General features: G+C 42.5%; 1 protein-coding gene across 7 annotated transcripts in view; it reads left to right on the forward strand.

The window, feature by feature from the left end:
- MARK3 (microtubule affinity regulating kinase 3) overlaps positions 1–22554 on the forward strand; it is a 108297-nt gene extending 85743 nt beyond the window's left edge. The window contains exons 13-18 of one of the 7 annotated variants that reach the window (XM_029239641.1): positions 1703–1920; positions 4890–4993; positions 12087–12344; positions 16437–16463; positions 17749–17793; positions 20951–21351. In XM_029239641.1, coding sequence (XP_029095474.1) covers positions 1703–1920; positions 4890–4993; positions 12087–12344; positions 16437–16463; positions 17749–17793; positions 20951–21296 — 998 coding nt within the window. In that variant the 3' untranslated portion in view covers positions 21297–21351. Of the gene's footprint in view, positions 1–1702; positions 1921–4889; positions 4994–12086; positions 12345–16436; positions 16464–17748; positions 17794–20950 lie in introns of all 7 variants that reach the window. The other 6 variants (XM_029239638.1, XM_029239640.1, XM_029239639.1 and 3 more) reach the window with 6 other exon arrangements.
- Positions 22555–23502: the final 948 nt, after the last annotated feature.

Consider the following 23502-nt stretch of genomic DNA (forward strand, 5'->3'; position numbering starts at 1 on the left):
TACCATTATTTATTTATTTACCACACCACGCAGCTTGTGGGATCTTAGCTCCCCAACCAGGGATCGAACCTGGGCCCTCAGCAGTGAAAGCACAGGGTCCTAACCACTGGACCACCAGGGAATTCCCTAGATTTACCATTTGGATTTTTGTCCTAGAAGTAGCTTTTCTGTACCCCACCCCATCCATTTTTTTTAATAATTTATTTTTCTGTTGAAGTATAGTTGATTTACAGTGTTGTCTTAATTTCTACTGTACAGCAGAGTGACTCAGTTATACACATATATACATTCTTTTTCATATTCTTTTCCATTATGGTTTATCTCAGGATATTGAATATAATTCCCTGTACTGTACAGTGAGACCTGGTTGTTTATCCATTCTATATGTAATAGTTTGCATCTACTAACCCCAAGTTCCCAGTCCCTCCCTCCCCTTCCCTCTTGCCCCTCCCATCCATCTTTTAATAGACCTAAAATATAAAGGCTTTTCTACCATAAATGATTAGCATTTGATGCTGTTCCTTAAGATTACCACTGGACGTCATATATAATGAATATACTAGTTATCTCGTTCATTTCCATAATTCTTTGAACTCTGAATGTCCTGTGTCATCAGAGTCTCCAGGTGATTTACTGCAGGACATCAGTTAATTGCCCACCTGGGGTGTCCCTAGGCATCCTCCTCCTGGGAGGGGGTCTAACCGGAAACATCCACCCATGTCCTCCCTCTCACTTCCATGAGAAACATGCTTTCTTTTGCTTATACTGCCTCTCCTTGTCTACTCAAATTCCTGTTTACCTAGAAGATTATGAGTGCTTTAAAAAAGATGCAAGATAAAACTTCAAAAGAAAGAGCCTGTAAATCTGTACTGTTCTTTTCCAAAAGGTGACGGCATCTCTTATACAAAAAGGATGAAATTCACTCAGATGTATAGATACCAGGTGAACCAGTTCATTCTGCATGATGTGTATGCATCAAGTTAGTTTGATTATTTATCTGTCCAGTAACACCCCGTAAACATGTTTCAGAAAGACAACTATATAAGCTTATTAGTTAAAAAAAAAAAAAACTTTAAAAAAGTAGAATGTTAGGGACTAATAAGTGAAATTTTAATATTGAATTCAGGACTTCCCTGGTGGTACAGTAGTTAAGAGTCTGCCTGCAAAAAGGAATAAAAAACAACAACAACAACAACAAAAAATCTGCCTGCCAATGCAGGGGACACGGGTTTGGGAAGATACCACATGCCACAGAGCAACTAAGCCCATGCAGCACAAGTACTGAGCCTGCGCTCCAGAGCTCATGAGCCACAACTACTGAAGTCCGTGCACCTAGAGGCCGTGCTGCACAGCAAGACAAGCCACCGCAATGAGAAGCCCACACACCGCAACGAAGAGCAGCCCCCGCTCGCCACAACTAGAGAAAGCCGACGTGCAGCAATGAAGAGTCAACACAGCCAAAAATAAATAAATTTATTTTTTTTAAAAAAAGTGGTTAGGTAATTAAAAAAAATAAAATAAAATTGAATTCATTGCATAGGGAAGACATTATACATGAATGGGAAGCATCTTAGAAGATTTTTACTGTCTTATATTCTCTTAGATGAATAGAAATCTTGGGTCATCTTACAAAGTGTTCATTTTCACAGGATAAAACATAAAACTATATTCTGACTTTTAAAAAGTGAACTCTGTATTTTAGCTGGACCAGCTATTCCTTCAGTTGTGGCGTATCCGAAAAGGAGTCAGACCAGCACTGCAGACGGCGACCTCAGAGAAGATGGAGTTCCCTCCCGGAAACCAGGCGGCAGTGCTGCTGGAGGAAAGGGAGTTGCTCCAGCCAGTCCCATGCTTGGGAGTGCAAGTAATCCCAACAAGGCAGATATTCCTGAACGCAAGAAGAGCTCCACCGTCCCTGGTGTAAGTATTGTCGGACTAGGGCAGGCTAGGGTTGTAGGATTGAAATGATAAGACATTTTGCTCCTGTGTGTTCATCTGCCTACAAAGCCCACCCACTGGGCCACCAGGCACAGTCTCAGCCTGTAAGGATCACTTGCTCTGTTGCACGTATTTCTTGTTGAGCCATATCCCACTGGATGAGTGATCAGATCCTTTATGTCAAGGGCTGTTTTTAGTTACTCCATAAACATCTGCTAAACTTCAGACTGTGTCAGGTGCTGAGATATGGAAAGACATCATAATCTAACAGAGGAAATGAATAAAACCAAATGGGGACAGTGCAGACAGGTGATGGCAAACAGCAACCTGATGGAGTCTGTACAGGGCACTGTGAGCTCTGACTGCCAGGGATTTGGTGTTTGCCCTGCATCTCAAAGGGCTCTATTGATACAGAGTGTTGACTGAGTCCTTACCATGTGCCAGGGACCATGCTGAGTGCTTTTTCATGTATGAGCTAAATGTTAAGGTGAAGAAATTGAAGAAAAGTTAGGTAATTGTCTAAAATTATACTGCTAAACCGAATCCGTCTCTTAATCCCTGCCCTGAACAAAATCTCCCTAGGAAGTAGGTAGTATTTGTTAAATTGAATCTATTCAGTTTCAACAACTTCTTTGTGAGTTGAAATGTGTTCTCTCTGACCTAACATAGTAATTATTATTCTTAGCACTCCAAAAGTAATTTTTTTAATGATTTGATGTTTGTATTTATTGTGAAATGATCTCTAAGTCTAATTAACATCCGTCACCATACACAGTTACAGAATTTTTTTCTTGTGATGTGAACTTCTTAGATTTACCCTCTTGGCAACTTCCAAATATGCACTACAGTATTGTTCACTAGAGTCACCATGCTGCACATTGCATCCCCAGGACTTATTTATTTTATAACTGGAAGACTCAAAAAGTAATTTTAAAAAGAATTTTCAGAGAATGAACAATTTTAAGGATATTCTGTAACCACATTTTCCCCGAAAAGTTAGCAGTGACAAAGCCTTTCCTCTACCCTAAAGAAACCCCAAACTGAGGATCCCACATGGAATCTGTGCTGCTCCCTTTGGCCATTTCTTGGGGGAGGGGCTTATAAAGGAACCCAGAAGGTTTTGTGTGTTCCATCCTTTGACATTGTGCTTTATCAGAGTAAACGCTGTGTGGAAAGGTTTTTTATTTGGCTTCCTAATGCAGTAAAATTGGATCGTCATTCCATAGCCCTGCAATTTAAATGCAGCCTCCAATTTTTGTTGACAGTTACCAGAAGAAGAAAAAGACTTTGTTCCCTGCCTTCATAACTTCCATTCCTTCACTCTATTCATCTGCACACCCCCCTTTTGAAAGTATATCCCAAGCATTATTAGCCACTCATATATGATTATTTATAAAGGAAAGAAGTATGTTGTTATAATTTTCTCCCACTTGTCTTCTGTTTCCCTATACATGATCTGCTCATGTTGTGTTAAAGGTGGCTGCTTTTATCTTTGTTTTAAAATTGTTATCTGATAAAAGTTTTTACTTGTGACTTCTGTTCCTTGCTTTTTAATTTTGAAAGTATTAGCTTTTTACAAATTGATGTGAAATTCACACGACATATAATTAGCCATTTGAAGCGTACTGTTCAGTGGCACGTGTGGCACATTCACAGTGTTGTGCAGCCTCTGCCTCTCTCTAGTTCTGAAACACTTCAGAACACCCTGTGCTCGTTAAGCAATCACTCTCTCCAGTCCTCTCTTCCCCAGCCCCCGGCAACCAGTAATCTGCTTTCTCTCCCAGTAGGTTTGCCTATTCTGGAGATTTCATGTAAATGGACTTATACAAGCCTCTTGTGTCTGCCTTCTTTCACTCACCGTAATATTTTCATGGTTCATCCAAGTTGTTGGGTGAACTCACTCCTTTTTATATGCCACAGTTTACCTTCTTATTCGTTCATGGACATTTAGATTGCTCCTATCTTTTGGTTATTATAAATAATGTTGCTGTAAGCATTTGTGTACGAGTTTGTGTACCGCACCTGCCGTATTTGAGTCTCTGTTTCTCCACATCCTTGCCAATACTTGTTATTTTCTGTTTTTTTTAATTATAGCTATCCTGGTGTGTGTGAAGTGGTACCTCATTGTGGTTTTGATTTGCGTTTCCTAAATGACCAGTGATGTTCAGCATCTTTTCATGTGTTTATTGGCCATTTGTATGCCTTCTTTGGAAAAATGTCTATTCAAGTCCTTTGCCCATTTTTAAATTGGGCCGTTTGTCATCTTGTGGTTGAGTTGTAAGGGTTCGTTATATATTCTGGATATTAAACCTTTACCAAATATAGGATTTGCAAATATTTTCTCCTATTCTGTAGGTTCTCTTTTCACATCCTTGATAGTGTTCTTTGATGCACAAAAGTTTCTAATTTTGATAAAGTCCAGTTTATTTTTTTCTTTTTGTTACTCATATTTTTGTGTGTGTGTCTTATCTGAATCTCTCGTCAAATCCAAGGTCATGTAGATTTACCTGTTTTTTTCTAATAGTTTTACAGTTTTAACCCTAATTTTTATTTTTTTATTTTTTATTTTATTTGTATATTTACCTTATATTTATAATCCTTGCTTTTTAACTTTTTACTTTGAAAGTATTACCTTTTAAAAATAGTGGATCTCTCTGTCTGCTTTGTTTTAAATAATCCATGAGTTATTACTCTGTAGATTATTATAGCCAGCTTTTCAGAGTCACTTTACCATAGCCATTTTTCATTATTGCAGAAACATTGGAGGCTAGGAAGGAGGGTGGAGGCTCTTGCCTTCATCCTCTTCTCTGATCTAGTGGCCAGTACTGTTGATATTTTAGTGTAGGTTTATTTAAAGAGTATTCACGTTTATTTAAATTAGGTGGGGTTTTTTTCCTATTGTACTATACTTACTAAATAGTTTAAGACCAAAATGCCCTTTTTTTTAATAGAGTAATACAGCATCTGGTGGAATGACGCGGCGGAATACTTATGTTTGCAGTGAAAGAACTACAGCTGATAGACATTCAGTAATTCATAATGGCAAAGAAAACAGGTATGAAATTTTACCTGTTTGCAAGAAAATTTGTTTTTCCCAAGAGAAATGGAAGAATGATATTTGCTTCTCAGTTTTTATAATCAAAATTCAAATACTAGTGGTAAGTATCCGCTAATGGTAAGTTAAATTTGAACGCAGAGTTTTAGTGAGATCCTAGAATTCCAAATTCCTCTCATTGTCTAGAGCTTATCCTCCTGGCCAGCTGTGTATGATGATTGGAAGGGTTGAGTTAAAGCAGGGAGCTTTCCCAGAGGAAATAGATGGTAAGCTATGGTTTAATTGTAGAATTATGAACAGGGAAATGGAGATTCTTTTGTGCACATGAATAACTTGAACCAGGGCTGGAAGGGGGAAGGATGAGGACCTGAGACGGGGAGCCACACCTCAGGAAGATGTGGAGCACCTGATGGGGCGGGTGAGCCTTCAGTCATAGGTCAGCAGTGTGTCAGAGGAGCATGGCGGACAAGTAGTAACACAGTCTTCACCTTAAAAGAGACACACTGAGTATCCCAGAGAAATGGAGAGTGCAATCTTCTGAATGATTTTAATCTGGTAGAGAGGCAGTCATACACTGGATAAGCATGATTTAAAATACTAACAAAGTAATATATCAGTAAGGAGTTAGATCATGCAAACAATTTTCTTGGGGTTTCAAAATAAGAAATAGAGTCAGAAAAGTGGGATTAAGTACATCCAGAAACCATGGAGTAGAGCTGAGTTTGGGCAGAGGGAAAAGTGGGTGGGGGGAGTTGGATTGGAAGAGTAGTGAAATATATCGTATATAGAACAAATTTCCCAAATGGGCATGATTTTCCTTCTTTCTTTTTGGAAAAGTAGTATAAAACTAAATTCAAAATGGTGAGATATGGTCAAAGTGAGCAGATAAAGTTCTGGAGTAGAAATCCATAAAATAAATTCACATCATCTTTCATTGTCCCCTGGCCTCTCTGAACATTGCTTGGTCATATCACATTCTCATGTGTAGCATCAAAATTGTTTTTCCTCTTTTTCTGACATTTACTTTCTGAAATTGCATTATAAGATTTCTGTTTCCTTTAGATCTCATCAGTCAAATGAAATGTTTGATCAGTAACTTCTGTAACAACCTAAGCAAAAATTCTATCCTCTTTCATCCTTAAAACCAGACTATTTTATCATTCCCCTCTTCCACAGACCACTTATGTTTGAATTGACATGAAGGTCAAAGCTTACTATGTGAGATTACATTCATTTTTCAGTGAATTTTTAGAAATATTTACATCCTGATATTCTGATTCCTATGTGTGTGCTTGTTTTTAACATTGTCTTTTTCCTATGATTAAGAACTATTAATAATTTGAGTAGAGCAACTGGGCTAGATAGCTTATAAATTAGTGATTGGTATATTTATTTTTTAATAGTGGTCTATTCTTTGGTAAATTTTCTTTTCTTACATTTACTTTGTCAAATCTATCAAATTTCTTCTAGTTTGAAGTGATTGAATAGGAGATATCAGTAGAAGACTTAGAAGTTTCTTTCTTCTTTTTTTTTTTTGGCCTCATGGGATCTTAGTTCCCTGACCAGGGATTGAACCTGGGTTCCCCACAGTGAAAGTGCTGAGTCCGAACCACTGGACCGCCAGGGAGTTCCCAAAAGTTTCTAATATGTTATGGATATTAGTCTATAGAACTAGAAAAATGTTGTTTCATGACCTTTATTTTTACAGATTCTTCTAAATTGTTGAATTATTCTATCAGATTCCTTTTGAACTTTAGAATATACAATTCTCTGAGGTACAGAGTCAGACTTTTATTTAAAAGGCTGTTAAGACCAAGATCTAGGTCTGCTCCCTTGATTTGTGTTTCTGTGTGTGCATCTACTCCTCTAATTCTCCTTCCCTACAGTTATTCAGTTCACTCTTTGGAAATAGTTTTAGGAATACTCTGATTTCTTTGGAGTCATTACCTGTCTATGTTCTACCTGCAGACGCCTTCCTCAGTGGGGCTGCCTCCTCCTTATACCAACCTGGGCCATATGGCATCTGTTAGCATCAGCTCTTTAAATGCTTTGCTTCTGAAAGTGTTGTCTTTATATTCAGTCAGACAGAGCCTCCAACCACACAAGCTGGGGCCCATGATTTTCATAATATCTGGATTTTCTTTTTCTGTCTTACAAATGAATTGAAAAATTGTGGGAAAATATTGGAGGTTTGAGTGCCAAACTGGTGGTCATATTTTTTACTTCCAGTTAAGGAAGGCATTAAATGTGACAACTTTCTCACCCTTAAAATAGATGCTTGAGTCATAAATTATGCACTGAGCCTTCTCTGTGTGCAGATGACTTCTTTGGCAGATCGTTGCTTTTTCCTCTCCCATATATATCTTATTCCTTGACTACAGTACTAGTAAGGTACAGGATGCCTGGATCTATGTTAACTTCTGAAAGAAGGACATTAATTCCCATTTTAGCCTTCAATATGTTGGACTTTTTTCTTATACATGTGAGTGTTTTTACAGAATTCCAACAAGAGAATGATTGTGGCTAATGAAAACTAAATGAGCAAAGAAGGTTTTATCACATTTAACACATGTATCTTTGGGTTATATTTTTAATTTTGCTTTTGCCCAATCACTGAGTATGCTTTGAGTCAGCAACCAATTTCATATCAGAATGTTCTGATATAGGATAGATGTCATATCAAACAAATTGAAAATACCTTTCCTTTAATAACAGTAAGTGGATTAGAATTTTAAAAAATTATCAGGCATAGATATAAAACCAGAAGATTAACAGGAACGTCACAGGATTTGAATTTTAAGAAATCATACTATTTCTGTAAGTTAAGGTTTAAAAAATGATTTTTCCTTGTACCCAGAACTACTAAAAATATAACGCAGTTACTGTTTTGTTTATGTAGATTCTTGTGGGGTGGTCTATGAACTGTAACCATCATTTGTGCCACTTTTCTGGGGGAGAAATTTTGTCCAGTTTGATGCAGCCCATTGTGATGTTGGGATTGTATGTTGTAAATAGAATTTTTGTGAGTTTGTACAGACTTGACATTCGGCAAACATTTATTGAGTTTACTGTTTCCTAAATTGAGGTGCTAGGCCTACTTTAGAAGTCAAAAAAACCACATCTGTTTTGTTGCTTGCTTTGTGGAACTCGTAATGTGACATGATTAAATTTCTAAAGAAATAATTCATTTAATTGCCTTTAAGATTTTGTAAAAATTTAATAATTTGTAATGAATATATCAATTTACACTTCCTTTTTAAGAAGGTCTCTGACTCTAAGGAGGGTCAGTTTTTTGTTGTAAAGTGTCTGTCCACACAGTCTTGCCTTCACTGTCCGGCCAGGGAGCAATGGCCTCACGGGGGATAGACTGAGCATCTCCCTGCTCTGGATAAGGAAAGCCATTTCCTTATCCAGAGTCTTTGGGACCATTTATATTCTCCAGGGAAGATGCCAAATAACCCCTGCCTCCTCTTCTTCCCCTGCTTTTTTTTTTAATGCATCTATTGATCTTAGCTCCTAATTTGGGCAAGAGAACATCAGCAGCTGGGCAGGGGCATAAAGTGTGTTTGACGACTCTTGACCTGCTCGGAACAGGTAATAGAGCACAAAAGACAGCTGTATTTATCTGTAACTTATTAAAGTAAAATTATATGTATCTATGTGTATGTATGTCTGTACGTGCATATTGGAAACAACAAAGCATTTCTTCAGATAGTTGAATCACTTAGGACTCTCTGTGTTGCAGGTGACAGAAACCCAGTCCAACCAAGTTTAAATTAAAAAGGGCATCTATGAATTCCTATAACTAAAAAAGTCCAGGGATAGAGTCAGGGTTCATCTCATAGTTCTGCTTCTTCTGCAGGAGTTCCTTGATGGGCTCAGCAGCATCCGCCCTGACATCTTCCCACACTCAGCTCTGCTCAAGCAGAAGCCCTGGGGCTGTCTTCTGGGGCCCTGTTGGTCTGGCTCTGGCCATGTGCCCATCTCTTAATCTGTCACTGGCCAGGGTAGCTGGGAAAGTCTGGGGTGGAGTCAACGACATCGAGAGACCAAAAACCTATTTCTACCAAAACAGAATTCAGGTGTTTTTGCCAAAGGAAAGGACTGTGAAAAACACAAAAGTGAATCTATGTTTCATCTTTATAAGCCACTCCCCCAAGTGAGAGGGCAGGATTGTCAAACAGAAACGCAGGGACAAGCAGATCTTCTTGAGCAGTTTATTACAAAGACCTGTCTCCTTCATGTTGGGACTGTTAGAATTCCAGTGGCTCATTTCGTTAATGTACCTTTTCAGTTAGGAGACCCCGGGGACACGATGAGATTGCAGGCCGTGCTTCCAGGGCGCATGAGCAGACAGGAGTCACTGCGGTACAGTGTGGTGTGCGGTAGCAGGTGCCTGCACTGAATACATAGAGCGGAATGAGTCACTCCTGATGGGAGAGGGCACCGGTGGAGACTTCGCGGAGGGGATGACCTCTGGGTTGAATTTTGATGAAAATAGAAAGATGCCAGCTCTCCAGACACGGAGAATAGCTCCTGCAAAAGTTCTTTGACCTGATGCACGACCAAGCGACTGCACATCATCAGGTGGGCCCGAAAGTCTAGTTCCGGGAGGTAACAGTGAAAGGTCAAGCCTGGAGAGGTGGCAGGGGCCGAGCTGTGGGCACCTGAGGATGCTACTTGGATGCCAGCGGAGTTTGGACTTTATCCTGAAGGCGCAGTGTGCTTTTGCATGGTTAAAAGCAGATGAGTGACAAGGTCAGGTTTGCGCTTTAGAAAGTTCACAGCTGTATGGTGGACAGATTGGAAAGTGTGAAATTGGAGACCAGTAAAGACAGATGACTTAGGATTGGGCCTGTGGGAGAGGTGAAGCGCTGCACGAAGACCCTCAGAGTAGAGGTGGGGAGGCCCGGCTCGTTGAAGTGCTGTTAGGAAGTTGACACCAACAAGATGTCCCAGTTGCTCTGGATGTGGGGCATGAGGGAAAGAACCTGATGTTTCTAGGCTTCAGGCTTTGAAAGGATTTCTGTAGAAGTCACTGAAAGAGTATGGTCAGAATTCTAAATCCCTGATTATCTTTTAAAGGAAAGAAACTGCCCCTTTGAAATTCCAAGGACATGATGACTGAGCTGGAATTAAGGATGGGGAAACTCCCTTAGGTAGTTTTGTCCCATAGCTGTCTGTGCCAGGTGAAACTGCAGACATGTAGCCACTTCTGTTACTCTTTTTCTGTCTATAAACAGTTAATTCGCTCTTATTAGTTTTCCCACCTTGAAAAATGGGGCTCTGTTGACCCCTTAGGAATTCTGAGTGTTGTTTATAAAGAAGTGAAAGTCCTTTGAGTAGGAAGGTTTTAACAGGATACTTTTTTTAAATAAATTTATTTATTTTATTTTTGGCTGCATTGGGTCTTCATTGCTGCGCACGGGCTTTCTCTAGTTGCAGCGAGCAGGGTCTACTCTTTGTGCAGTGCGTGGGCTTCTCACTGTGGTGCCTTCTCTTGTTGCAGAGCACGGGCTCTGGGCGCTTGAGCTTCAGTAGTTTGTGGCGCGGGGGCTCAGTAGTTGTGGCTCGCGGGCTCTAGAGCACAGGCTCAGTAGTTGTGACGCACGGGCTTAGTTGCTCCGCGGCATGTGGGATCTTCCTGGACCAGGGCTCGAACCCGTGTCCTCTGCATTGGCAGGCGGATTCCTAACCACTAGCGCCACTAGGGAAGCCCAACATAGGATACTTTGATAAATACAAACAACATAGGATATTTAAACAACATAGGATACTTTGATAAATAGAACTAGTTACTGCTATACCTGTGATTTTACTAGTCCATTTAAAATATGACAGTGTGCTTTGGGAACAGGTCAAGAGCATAGTGGGCTCATATTATAGATTCACTTTGATATGAATGGAGGCATCTCTTTTAGGGTAGGCTTAATTTTATACATAGCTCGGAAGAGATCGTCCCTCTTACGTAAATATTCAAACATGTATGATGTTATTTTATTTTCTTTAAAGCTAATAAACTTTTTAAATTGCTGTTTTAAAAAAAGCAGATACAGATTAGCAGTTGCTCCAGAATCCCCAAAACAGGTTTAAGAGATTTTTGTTCCTTGACAAAGACGAGATGGTTTGGGGAGGAAGGTTATATGCTTTGAACAAGAGTTGCTCTTTTTGTCACTAGTCCATCATACTGTTGTTTCTGCCTCTGCCTGAACCCAAACCCCCTCCCAGCCTGATGGAAATGTTCGCTTACGCAGCTAGCCCTGCCTCTGTTTGTAAGACATCTTCCACCTGTCGGCTGCGACATCACAAGTCGATGTCCATGTCAGGCTCTGGGCGCCCCAAGATGATGTTACCTCCAATAGACAGTGAAGGAGATAACTTCAAGGCTATGTAAGAAAAATGCACATTCCTTGTGAAACTAATGTGTACCCACTGCTTCTTAATTTTGTGCTGTGGATTTTATAGTCCAAGATTTTGTTCCAGTTGTCTACAAAGTGTCCTTCCTGTGTGTGGTTTTAGTTAAGCACATCCTGTCTCATGGTGTCCCTGGTCATCTTTGTGTCTTCATGCCTTTGCACACTACAGAGGGTGTAAGAAATTCCCCCTTCTTTCCAAGTTGCTTTCAGCATGTGGAATTTTACAGTACTTATGCCATTTTTGTGCTTCCAAAACTTTTTAGTTGCCTATTCTTCAGTTTCACCTGCATAGCCTTTATTTCTTTTGTATTGGCAAGTTTCTCTGCATGTAAGCAATTTGAGAGGGAGGCAAAGGAAAAAAAGCTTGAGTTAGCTGTTCTTTGTTCTAGAATTTCCCTGCATTAATCTTGTCCTTGAAAATATGTGTGTACTGTTCCCTTAAACTCCATGAGGTTTTGTTTGATTATGTACTATTCCTTTGGTACCCTTTGCCATTTAACTTACCTTTTGCTCCTAAGTCCTATAAAATACCCCTTGGATCTGGATTTATATAACTGGTTTTCTCCACTCTATATCAAAGGTATATTGTGATCGTAAATGTTTGTGTGCCATGTTTGCTACAAAGCCAGGGTTTTGTGAACAGAGATCTAAGAATCTGTCATTTTCTGATCTCAAAGCACTATTCCTGACCAGAGAGCTCCAGTTGCTTCAACACACAGTATTAGCAGCGCCACCACCCCAGATCGAACCCGCTTCCCAAGAGGCACTGCCAGTCGTAGCACTTTCCACGGCCAGCCCCGGGAGCGGCGCACTGCCACGTATAACGGCCCGCCTGCTTCACCCAGCCTGTCCCATGAAGCCACACCATTGTCGCAGACTCGAAGCCGAGGCTCCACTAATCTTTTTAGTAAATTAACTTCCAAACTCACGAGGAGGTAAGTGCCTAGGTGGTGCTGTTGGTTGGAGCAAACACAAGGGCAAAGGGAGAAGTGCCGTCTCCCTCGTGTGAAGCCACTGCCCAGATGCTTTTCAGTTTGTCTTTAGCTCACATTTTTCTAACTCTGTACTTTCAAAACCTTTCAGAAGAGGAGTTATAGAGCTCAGAGTCCTTTCACAACACCAAAAATTATCTAGCGCTTGGGAGGTGGTGTTGTTTAATTACTTTTCCTTTTACTCTCACATCCCTCTACATGGCATGTGCACTTCAGTTTAGCGAAAGCCCAGATCCAGTGTAGTCCGGGGGCTGGCGCCCCATCAGTAGCCACCGAGGAAGACGTGTATGGTGTAAGCGTCCCTAGACACGGAGGAGAGAGACATTTCCTCTTCTCTCGTTGCATTCCAGTGTCGTTGAGGAGCACTAAGTTTCTTAGAGCTTCAATCTTGAAATTGTTCTCTCTGTTGGCCTGAGTTATAATGAGAACAAGGTAACATTCTATATTGAATAGTTTTGGAGATAAAATCCTTGCCTTATTCTTAGGAAGAAGCTAGTATCTGGTCATGTATAAAATCTTTTGTATGTCCAGTAGACTGTCAGTTGGGGCCTTGGGAAATCTCTAAAGGTCCCTTGAGGTACTTTTAACTTTATTTCCAGAATCTTCATCTAGAGGTTGCAAAGCCTAGAAACATTGGCCACTATAAGAGGAAAAAGAAAAGATACCACTCTGCATTATAAGCAAAGGCACCTTTAGCCAGGACCACACCCAGGAAACCTGAGAGCCCCTGCAGTTCCAGGACACCCAGAGGAAATTCTTTGAACTTAAGCCTCTCTGTGGATTAGTCTGTCCGAGGTGTCCTGCAGGTTTTGCCTGTTACAGACCCTCTGGTTCATCACTTGTGTCGTCTTCACAGAACAACAGTGGGCTCTTCCCAGAGTCTAAAATGATACACGCCCTCCTCCTCTCTTCTCTGACTCCCTGTGGCCCGTTAGCCTACTGATCTGTCCCGTGCCGTCTTCTTGATTTAACCTGTAAGCTAAATACCACTTTTCAGTCTCCCCCAGTAATTTTATTTTAAATCAGTCATCTAAAACTTAGACAAGTCACATTAAACTGTCTTTCCCCAGATGATCTGTTCATTGTCAGGATGTCAAGTACCAGATTAGGGAGGACTTTTGATATCCACTAGCATTGACTAGAGGTCAGAGGAGTCCAGAGTTTCTGGTCTACCCTATTATTCTCTGAGCCCCTTTGCTGAGACATCCCATTCCGGGCTGGGCAGAAGAGCAGAATGGTCTGAAGGGCCTTGCCAGATTTGGGGCACCCATTTGTGGCCAGCAAGAGACAATGAGTTCAACCCAAGAAGAGTCTGATGACCCCCAAAATAACGCATTGCTTCCTTTCAGGGTCATCCCAGGTGCTGTCCCCAGCCTCCCTGTGCCTTAGCTCCTTCCTCGGAGCCTAGGCTGCTTAATGTCAACCGATACTTTGCCCTCTGGTCCCCGAGCACAGAAGGGATGTGTGGCAGTCAGGTCTGTCTAAGCTCCAGTCACAGGACAGTCAGCTTTGTGTCCTTACACATTGGTCAGTAATGGGCTCTTTAAATAAAGCCTTGCACATCATTAAAATCCTTGAATTTATTTGTTTGCCTCCTTCGTGGGTTTTTGGGGGTCATCTTAATACTATCATTGATAAAAATAACATCAGCCACAGTATACTGAATGCTTCCTACGTGCTAAGCTAAAGAGATGTCTGTAGATTTATAGATATAGGAATACTCTTTTTTTTTTTTTTTTGTTTTTTTTTTTTGTGGTACGCGGGCCTCTTACTGCTGTGGCCTCTCCCGCCGCGGAGCACAGGCTCCGGACACGCAGGCTCAGCGGCCATAGCCCACGGGCCTAGCCGCTCCGCGGCATGTGGGATCTTCCCGGACCGGGGCACGAACCCATGTCCCCTGCATCAGCAGGCGGACTCTCAACCACTGCACCACCAGGGAAGCCCAGGAATACTCATTTTATATACATAAATAAGTATGTGTGTATGCACACACATGCATTCTCTCTCACATACTCATTTGATCTCCATAATCTACCCCATGGAATAGACATTGTCCCAGTTTCATAGAAGAAACTGGAGGCAAGGTTCAGAGAGATTAAGGCACATGTTCAAGATCCTACAGCAGAAGAGTGCTGAGTCAGATCCGTGGCTCCAGAAGAGCCTTGAACCCACTATGTAGTGTCCCTGGCAGAAAACGGTAAAGCACGGTTACAGGCGTGAGTCCTTTTCCCACATTTTAGAATTAAATTTATTTCATGTATTTGAATTGAAATTGAAGGCTGAGGCTTCTTGTTAAAAATATTCTAGAGGGGGTCGTCTGATTTTATAATTTCCACCCCAAAATGTTTACAGAAAGTCTTCTGTTAGTTTGCAGACTGAGACCTGTAGCCTCCCTTGGTGCTGTACTTCAGTTGTAGTCAGTTCATTCTTAAAAACAGAGTCCTTGCTGCCGCAGCATCAGCTTCTTACCCTCTCCTAACAGTAGTTGTGAGGGTGAAAGTTCTAGTGCAGGAAAGGCTCGCGTGTGGGCACGTAGATGCCGCGAGGAGACCTGCTGTGACGTGGTGGGACTGGCATCAGAAAACTCGCCCTCTGCTCCTGGCTGTGCCCTGGATGTTGTGAGAGCTTTAGAGAGCTGTGGGCTCAGGGTACTCAGAGTCACCCATACTCTGCAGGCAGGACAGCCCGGGCACAAGCGCAGGTGCCTCTGTGCTCCTGGGAGCCATCCACGTGGTCCCGGGCGGAGTGTGAGAGCCTTAATCCTGCAGCTTCCTCCTCTTTATACCTCAAGGGATTTAAGGGAGGAAAAGTTAAGAAAATCAGTCCTATGGTACCTGAGCAGTCCCCTTGACTTTTCTCAGGTAGAAAATTCGGAAATGAAAATACGTTTTAAAGGCCTTTTAATCAGTTTTCACATGCATGATCTTTCCTTACTGTGTGTAATCCTGCTGTATACTACTTTTGATCTGATTATGGAGTGGTGGGCGGTTATCTCCAGTAGTTAGATACTTTTAAAATTGGTAGGTATCTGAAGCAATGCAAAAGTCATCCCAAATTAGGAAAGAAAACAACGAAGGAAGTTATTAATTCAGTCAGTCCTCAAATACATTTGAGTGCCTCCTGTGCTCTGTCTCAGAACTGAGATTTAGAAATAGCTTGACAAGCCCAGCTCACACTCACCCAGGAATGCTTATTGCATGATCATACAAGCCTGAGTCAGTTTGAAATTTCTTTTGTCAAATTCTGTTCAGCACAACCCAAGCATCCCTTAAATTTTTTTTTAATGAGCAGAGTCACTTCTTTTAAATACAGCTCTTTCCGTTTAATTACATAAAACATAAAAATGAACCCCCCACTGTTGTCTTGTCATTTAATTTTCATTCATTTTGATATCTAAAGCTCTAAAAAGTCTGCTTCATTTTAAACTCCCAATAACTTATTACAGTGCTGTATGTCAGTTATATCAAAACTGGAAGGGAAAAAAACCTAACCTCCAATGACTTTTTTTCTTAAAAAGTGATTTATACGAAACCACTGTAACAGACATTCTGTTAATGTCTAAATCATCTTCCTGAAGTAAGTAATGATTCTCTTCATGGATAAATATTTTTATAATGAAATTTTTAATGTTTCTGTATAAGGTGATATTTTTGTTCATAAGATATTCTGAAGAAAGTTGAGGAATGTTATTTTATTTCTAGTACATTGCAAATGACTTTAACACAAAATGTTGAATTTTATTATCTTAAGGTATACCCATCTGAAGAACCTTAAAACATTTAATTATAGTTAATGTCAATATTTACTGCTAAGTTTTTTCTTACAAGTACAGATTTTTTATATTTCTGTTTAAAAGATCACATACTCAATTATTTGTGATAATTTTACTTTTTCATCAAATGTCACTGTTTCATTGTTCCTTGGACAGGAGAGGAGCCCTGTTTTACTTGCTGTTTTTTGTTCTATCTGTAATTGACTATTTAACTTGTGCAACTCATTTTTGTTAATTTTTTTTTTTGGCTTAATTTCTTTTAGAAACATGTCATTCAGGTTTATCAAAAGGTAGGATTTATATATACACATTTTTTTTTCAATCCTCACCCTGAAATGGCTCCTGCAATTAACATCAGGTTTGGCTTTCTAGCCTTGTTTTTTTTCTTTAAACACTAAACTTTCTGCTGAGAACTAAATACTTCTTTGAAAGGAAGCTGGAAAGAAAGAGATTAACTCTGTCAGGCATTTTTAAAGGGACTGTGGCACCCATGTAACAAGAGGCCTACGCATGCTCTGTGCATTTTCTTCCTTTGGTAGAATTATTTAGCATCCAAATAATTCTGTCTTCATACTAATAACACTTAGCATGCTTCTGTTTGAAGAATGAGATGTTCAGTAACACTGTGCAATTCATGATTAGCCTCAAGCATGCAAACGGTAAGTGGTAATTGTGTTAGCTGTCGTTTTTTATTTCATGAAGGATTGCATTAGCAAAAGGCTTTAAAATGACAGATAAATCAGCTAATATCCTGATACTGGAAATAAATGTAAAATTCACACCTACAACCTCATTTGTTGGGGCTTTTCAGAAATTAAGACGTGGGCAACTGTATAGCAGAAATATTTTAATATTTTCCAAGAGTTGAAGAGTGAATAGTATTGTATCTAAAAGGCACTTTCCACCAACCTCTGAAGAAAGTATGTCTCATTTTTACCTAAAGCACTGTAGTAAGTGTTATTCTTAACTAGGTAGGTAGTTTTTTGATGATGACACTCAAAAGACCAGAAGCGTTGCTCACTGTCTCGGGATGCACGCACCCTTGGGGGAAAAGCTGCCACTGCAGCCACATCGTGCCTGCTCCTCTCAGCTCACCAGCGGGCCAGGTTATGGGTTTTTATGTGGAGGCCACCAGTGGGTCATGGAGAGTCTTTGTTCACGTGAGCTCTTTATCAGAAACCGTGGGAAGAGTGCTTTCTTCCTGTGGGAAACTCCACTCCATGATTATTTAATTGGAAACCCACTATACTTTGGGTAGTGATTAAAAAGAATACCTCCAGTTGAAGGCCGTGAGTGTGCGCAGATCCCAGAGCTGGGCAGGAATACCTGTTGTGTATGTGAAGCAGGTGTGTAGCCAGCCTCCTGCACGGCCTTCATGAACACATGGGGATGGCCTCTGGCAGAGTCACACCTACAAGAGTAGGAGTTTTAATAAGCTCGGCTGGTGACCAAAAAGTGCTTTGGATTTGTTCATTTTATAATGTCTGTGTTTATATTTGGGTTGGTCGTGTACTGGTGTGTAAGATATCTTTTCTCTTTCCCACTTCTCTGTGCTTCTACATTCTATTCATTGAGGCTTCCAACTGAATATGAGAGGAACGGGAGATATGAGGGCTCAAGGTGAGGGAAACGATTTTTACTTAAAATATTTTATAGGTATTTACCTCATTTCTGCGGCAGAGGCAACACCCCTTTTCTGAACGTTCTGCATCTGTCCCTGCTCCAAGTGGAATTGCTTAGTGCCACCAGCAGTATGTGGTCAGGAAGCATTGCTGCTGCCGCCGGCACCTGGCAGCCACGTGAGGGCGCTGGAGTGCTGCAGCCACCTGCTGGTGGGAGCCTCGGGTCCCAGCCCCACCTGGGTTCTCACTGGTGTTTGGGTGTTAAAATACGCATTCCTAGGCATAGGAACGTGGAATTGCCATTTGAAAACTGTGACCAGGTAGCCTGGACCTCAGCGGCAGATCAGCCAGTGGCCTAAAGCCATTTCAAGTATAGATGCTGTTTTGGAACTACAGTTATATAAATTTGAACATTAAGTGTAATTTTTCCTCTTTTTCTTTTTAATGTTTGTAAACTCAAAGCTGAGCAGAAGTGACTTTACTTTCTAAGGTTTGATATTAAGTTGACTGTGTTCCTTCCTTCACCTCATTGTTCCCCTTCCCTTTCCTAAGGCAATAGTGCACAGCTTAGGTTATTTCTGTTTCAAAAAAACTTCATGCCATGGATTAGTTTTCTTTTGCGAGACACCTGTATATCCCCTTGTTCAAATGTAAGTGTTCCCTTATGCTTTTGAAATAAATTTCCTTTTGTAATTAAAAAAAAAACGCATTCCTCCTGCCTGAGCTCTCCTGACCTGAGGTGAGGTCTGGGAGTCTGGAGCATTGTCGACCTGGTGAGAACTCCTGGCATAGTTCTAGTCTCAAGGAATGGAAGCAGAATATTTAGGAGAATTTTTTTTTTCTTTTTTGGCCACGCCATGTGGCTTGTGGGATCTTAGTTCCCAGACCAGGGATTGTACCCCGGCCCTGGCAGTGAAAGCTCCGAGTCCTAAGCACTGGACCTCTAGGAAATTCCCTAGGAGAATTTTCATATTTCAAATTAGATGTCTTTTTTTTTTTTTTTTTTTTAAGAATGATTATGTAGGGAATTAAGTGGTTAGGACTCTGTACTTTCACTAGGTCCCAGGTTCAGCCCCTGATCGGGGAACTAAGATCCCACAAGCCATGCAGTGCAGCCAAAAAAAAAGAATGATTATGTAGTTGAGTGTTTTGCTTTTAAATTTTCTGTACCTGTCATTGCATGGATCTGGCGGCAGGGGGAGTCGCCAGATGGGCTCAGGACTCTAGATTTCTTCCACTTGTGCCCTTTTTTATGCCAGTCGCCACCATGCTGTTTCAGGTCCTTGTTAGCCCATTTCCTCTCTTCCTGGTCTTTCTAAAACACAGCTCTGATCGTGACTACCCTGAATGAAAACCTGCAGTGGCCCCATCGCCTGGCCGACCATGTCCATATGAGGCCCTGTGTGGCCTCAGCAGCCCCAGTTTCCCCCACGCACAAATCCCTCAGTTGAGGCAGAAGTTCAGGGTGAGGGTCAGGCAGCATCCCCCCACCTGCCCTTGAGCAAGCCTAGCTGCCCTGAGTTTGTCTCCCCAGCCATAGTTGGGTGGGACTAACAGAACCCACCTCCTGGTGTGCTGAGGATCAAGGGCTCAGTAAATGCCAGCGGCTGTCTGTGGGGGGTGAGACTGTGCCCTCAGCTCCAGTCCGTGGGTACCTTCGATTTTGCCCTCAACACATTCTGTGCTTTCCATACCTCCTTGCCTTCACTTAAGAGATTTCCTCTGCCCTAGACACAGACTTTCTCCCACCTCCGTCATGTTGAAATCCCATGGTGTCTTAGTAGCTCTTCTCAGATGCCATTGCCAGCCCCGCCCCGCGTCGTCTCCCCTCCCGCCCCGCCTTTCCCTCTGCTCCACTCCTCCCTTCTCTTGCTGTCCTCCCGTCAGGCGGGCTCCACCTCTCTGGGACTCTAGCTGCCGGCCCGTGCCTTACCTGTGCTATTGCTGTTTCCTTGTGTTTTAGTCTTTCCCCCCCTGACCCCAGCTTAGAGAGCTTTTGCTTTTTTTTGTAACCTATTTAGTATTTAGCGGCATTTTATACTTAGGAAGCTTTCAAACAGTTTTGGTAGGTGTGAACCAAACTGAATATTCCGTTAGCAGGTGGCTGACAGGGAGAGTTACCTACACAGTAAACCCTACGGTCCACTCTCGGCTCTGGTGAGTTTGCCACAGGATTGAGTGTATTGAACACGCACATACACTGTGAGTTTTTGATGCACAAGCGTGTTAGGTATTCACCCTCCTAATTGAGAATGTCAGTAACGGCTTGTGGCAGTAATGATTAACTACCGCAGAGCAGTGAGATGGTAGGTGCCTGTTGGAGTTCCTGAGAGAGCCGTGCCTGGGACCACAGCCTGCACCTTGTGAGTCTGTACAGTTGGCATTCAAATTGGTCATTTCAGTGCTCAGCAGCGAGTAAGCCTCAACGTTTCATTTTCCTATTTCAGTAGTAAGGTGGTGTCATCTAAGAATTCTTCTTAACTGTGAAATTGGAAGTTTAAATTAGCACAGTAGAAGGGAAAATGCTACGGTGGTGGTAGGGGACTGAGAGAACGGCCCACTCTCTTACCTAGCTGTGCTTAGCATCTGGGGCCGTTTGCCGGGAAAGCGATTTTCAACTGTGTTGAGTCACTGGTTATCCTGAGCAACAGTTACAGTGGAGGTTATGATGAATTGAATCTTTAAAAATTGTGGTAGGAGAAGCAGCCAGGCCGAGCAGACCTGGTGGCTGGGCTGCTGCCGCCACCTCCCTGAGCTGGCCTGTGAAGGGCCCTGCCGGCACCTTGCCGCCGGCAGCCAGCCTGGATGGCAAGGGCTGGGCTCTGGAGATGTGCTCAGTTCGCTCTCCACTTTGCCTCCTCCCAAGGGTTCTGTTTAACAGATTACTTTCTTAATTTTCACCGGATGACTGGTGGAGATTTTTCGGCCAGGTAGATTGTTTACATCTGTGGCTTATGATTGGGACGGGAAGGGGTTGTGGAGAAATAGGTGAGTACTTCTTAGCAAAGGGACAGACTACCAACCATGAGCCTATGCGGGAGAAACGTGGAAGTCATTTATTATGCTGTATTGAAGACATTGGTCATGAGCTGGGTAGAGTAGAAAAGGTGAGTTTTCCTGTGCCATTAAGAATAAACCTGCACTGTGCCTTTCAGTCGCAACGTATCTGCTGAGCAAAAGGAGGAAAACAAAGAAGCAAAACCTCGTTCCCTGCGCTTTACCTGGAGCATGAAAACCACTAGTTCCATGGATCCCAATGACATGATGCGGGAAATCCGCAAAGTGCTGGACGCCAATAACTGTGACTACGAGCAGAGAGAGCGCTTCTTACTCTTCTGTGTCCACGGCGACGGGCACGCGGAGAGCCTCGTGCAGTGGGAGATGGAAGTGTGCAAGCTGCCAAGACTGTCTCTGAACGGGGTCCGGTTTAAGCGGATATCAGGGACGTCCATAGCTTTCAAAAATATCGCTTCCAAAATTGCCAATGAGCTAAAGCTGTAACCCAGTAATTATGGTGTAAATTAAGTAGCAATTTAAAGTGTTTTCCTGAACACTGATGGAAATGTATAGAATAATATTTAGGCAATAACGTCTGCATCTTCTAAATCATGATATTAAAATACAAGGACGAGAGCACGCCTGGGAGCGAAAGCTGGCCTTTTTTCTACGAATGCACTACATTAAAGACGTGTGACACGTGTGCCCTCTGTCTTATTTCCATTGCCCTGAAAGTCAGCGTGTGACATCCATCTCCACGTGCCTCCTGTCTGTGCGGGTGTGAGAGTGGACGGTGTGTGTGTGAAGTAGTGCTACGGAAGCATCTCCTTACACTGGCAACCAGAGTTGTTACGAGTACCTCTGTGGGAGATTATTTGGTGCTAAAACATTAAAATTGCCAAGGAGGAAAATACTGAATTACTACTAAGAATTAACTTTAAGACTAGTTGGTAATTAATGCAGGTTTACAGTTCATGCCTGTGGTTTTGTGTTTGTTGTTTCATGGTTTTTTTTTAGTGCAAAAGGTTTAAATTTATAGTTGTGAACATTGCTTGTGTGTGTTTTTCTAAGTAGATTCACAAGATAATTAAAAATTCACTTTTTCTGAGTAAAATCTTGCATTGTCTCCTAATACTGTATTTAAGATTCAGATTAAGGCAGTGACTTAAAAGTATGTGTTTTTGCCTCCACCACCAAGTTGAACAAAAGCAAATGGAAAGTGTGCGAAGGCCGGGCCACTTTTTCCTTAGCGTGGATCCCAACATTTTGTGATTTCTAGCATCTTTTTTCCCCAAAGGCAATAAAGGGAGAAGATGGCCCCCCTACTGACCTGAGCAGGATGGGAGTCGGGAGTGGCCGTCAGCCTCAGCCTCGGGAGCCCCGGCGCGCCCCCGTGTGGAGAAACGCCAGGCCTTGGCAGTTCTGGGTTTGTTCTCCGTGAAGTATGTAATTTTCCTCTCTTGTTCTTTGTGATTCAGTACATGAATTAGACTCACAGCCGTTTCCCAACACCTACATGGTTACATAAAGAGGGCAATGAACTCATCAGTGAGTTTGATGCTTTAATCTCATGGGGATATTATCACATTAATTGGTGTGCTGTTTGGGTTCTGGGTTTGTCGGTGGTGGTCCAAGTATGAAAGTCTGGTCACTCAGTCACAAATACTTACTGTCTACCACGGGCAGAGCACTGTTTTGGGTATTTGGGATACATCCTTAGCCTCTTAAAGCATATGTCCTAATAGGAGAGCAGTCAGTAAACAATAGTACAGTATCTAGTATGGAACAAAGTGGTAAATGGCATGAAAAACGTCACAGGGCAGGGTCAGGCATTCCAGAGGTCCTGGGGCTCGGGTGGGGATGGGGTGCTTGAGCAGCGGCGTGGCTGCGAGGGAGGCATCCGCGCACGTCTCCTGGAAGAGTATCTGGCCGAGGCCGGAGCGCAGCAGCGAGCTGGAGCAGAGTGGAGGGCATTTGGTCAGGGTGCCAACTGGGCCACAGAGGTGATGCAGATGTGTTTTTACTCTGAGATGGGAGCAGCTGGGGGGTTCAAACAGAAGAAGAAGAGTGGCCTCAGGCTTTCAAACCCGTGTTCTGGCAGCTGTGTTGCGAGTTCAGCCCAGCGCGTGAGGAGAAGCCAGAAACGCCATTTGGAGGCTGTCGGCCGTAATTAGGTAAGAGGTGATGCTGCCCTGGTGAGACTGGTTGGATTCTGGGTATGTTTTGAAATAAGAGTCAACTGTGTTTACTCCTGGATTAGAAAAGGGTAAGTGAGAAGAAGCCAAGGATGACTGTCTAGTTTTTGGCCAGAGCAGCAGAAAGGAGAGGGTTTCTGCCCATGAAACAGGACGGGTTGTGGGAAAGTTCGGGGGTGGGAGAACAGGTTTGGACACATCGAGTTTGAGGTACCTTTACACACAGGTGGAGACTGGGGAGAGACCCCAGGAACCCTCGGCAAGTGAGAGAAGCTCATCAGAGCCGAGGAGAGGACCAGTGCTGAGCCCCAGAGACAGTGCCTGGGGAGGCCGGGGAGAAGAGCTGGGCCTGGCGGGAGAGCCTTGTGGTGGGAGGAGCGCCAGGCCTGTGGTCCCCAGCCAGGGTCAGGGAAGGATGGAGGGGTCAGTACCCTTTGACCTAACAATAGAGCCGGTCATTTTCACCGTACTGGTACTTTCAAACCTTTGTGATTATGGGGAAAAAAAACAAGTCC

The sequence above is a fragment of the Monodon monoceros genome, unplaced genomic scaffold (assembly GCF_005190385.1).
Source record: "Monodon monoceros isolate NGI ecotype Baffin Bay Population unplaced genomic scaffold, NGI_Narwhal_1 Super_Scaffold_21, whole genome shotgun sequence".
NCBI classification, from domain to species: Eukaryota; Metazoa; Chordata; class Mammalia; order Artiodactyla; family Monodontidae; genus Monodon; species Monodon monoceros.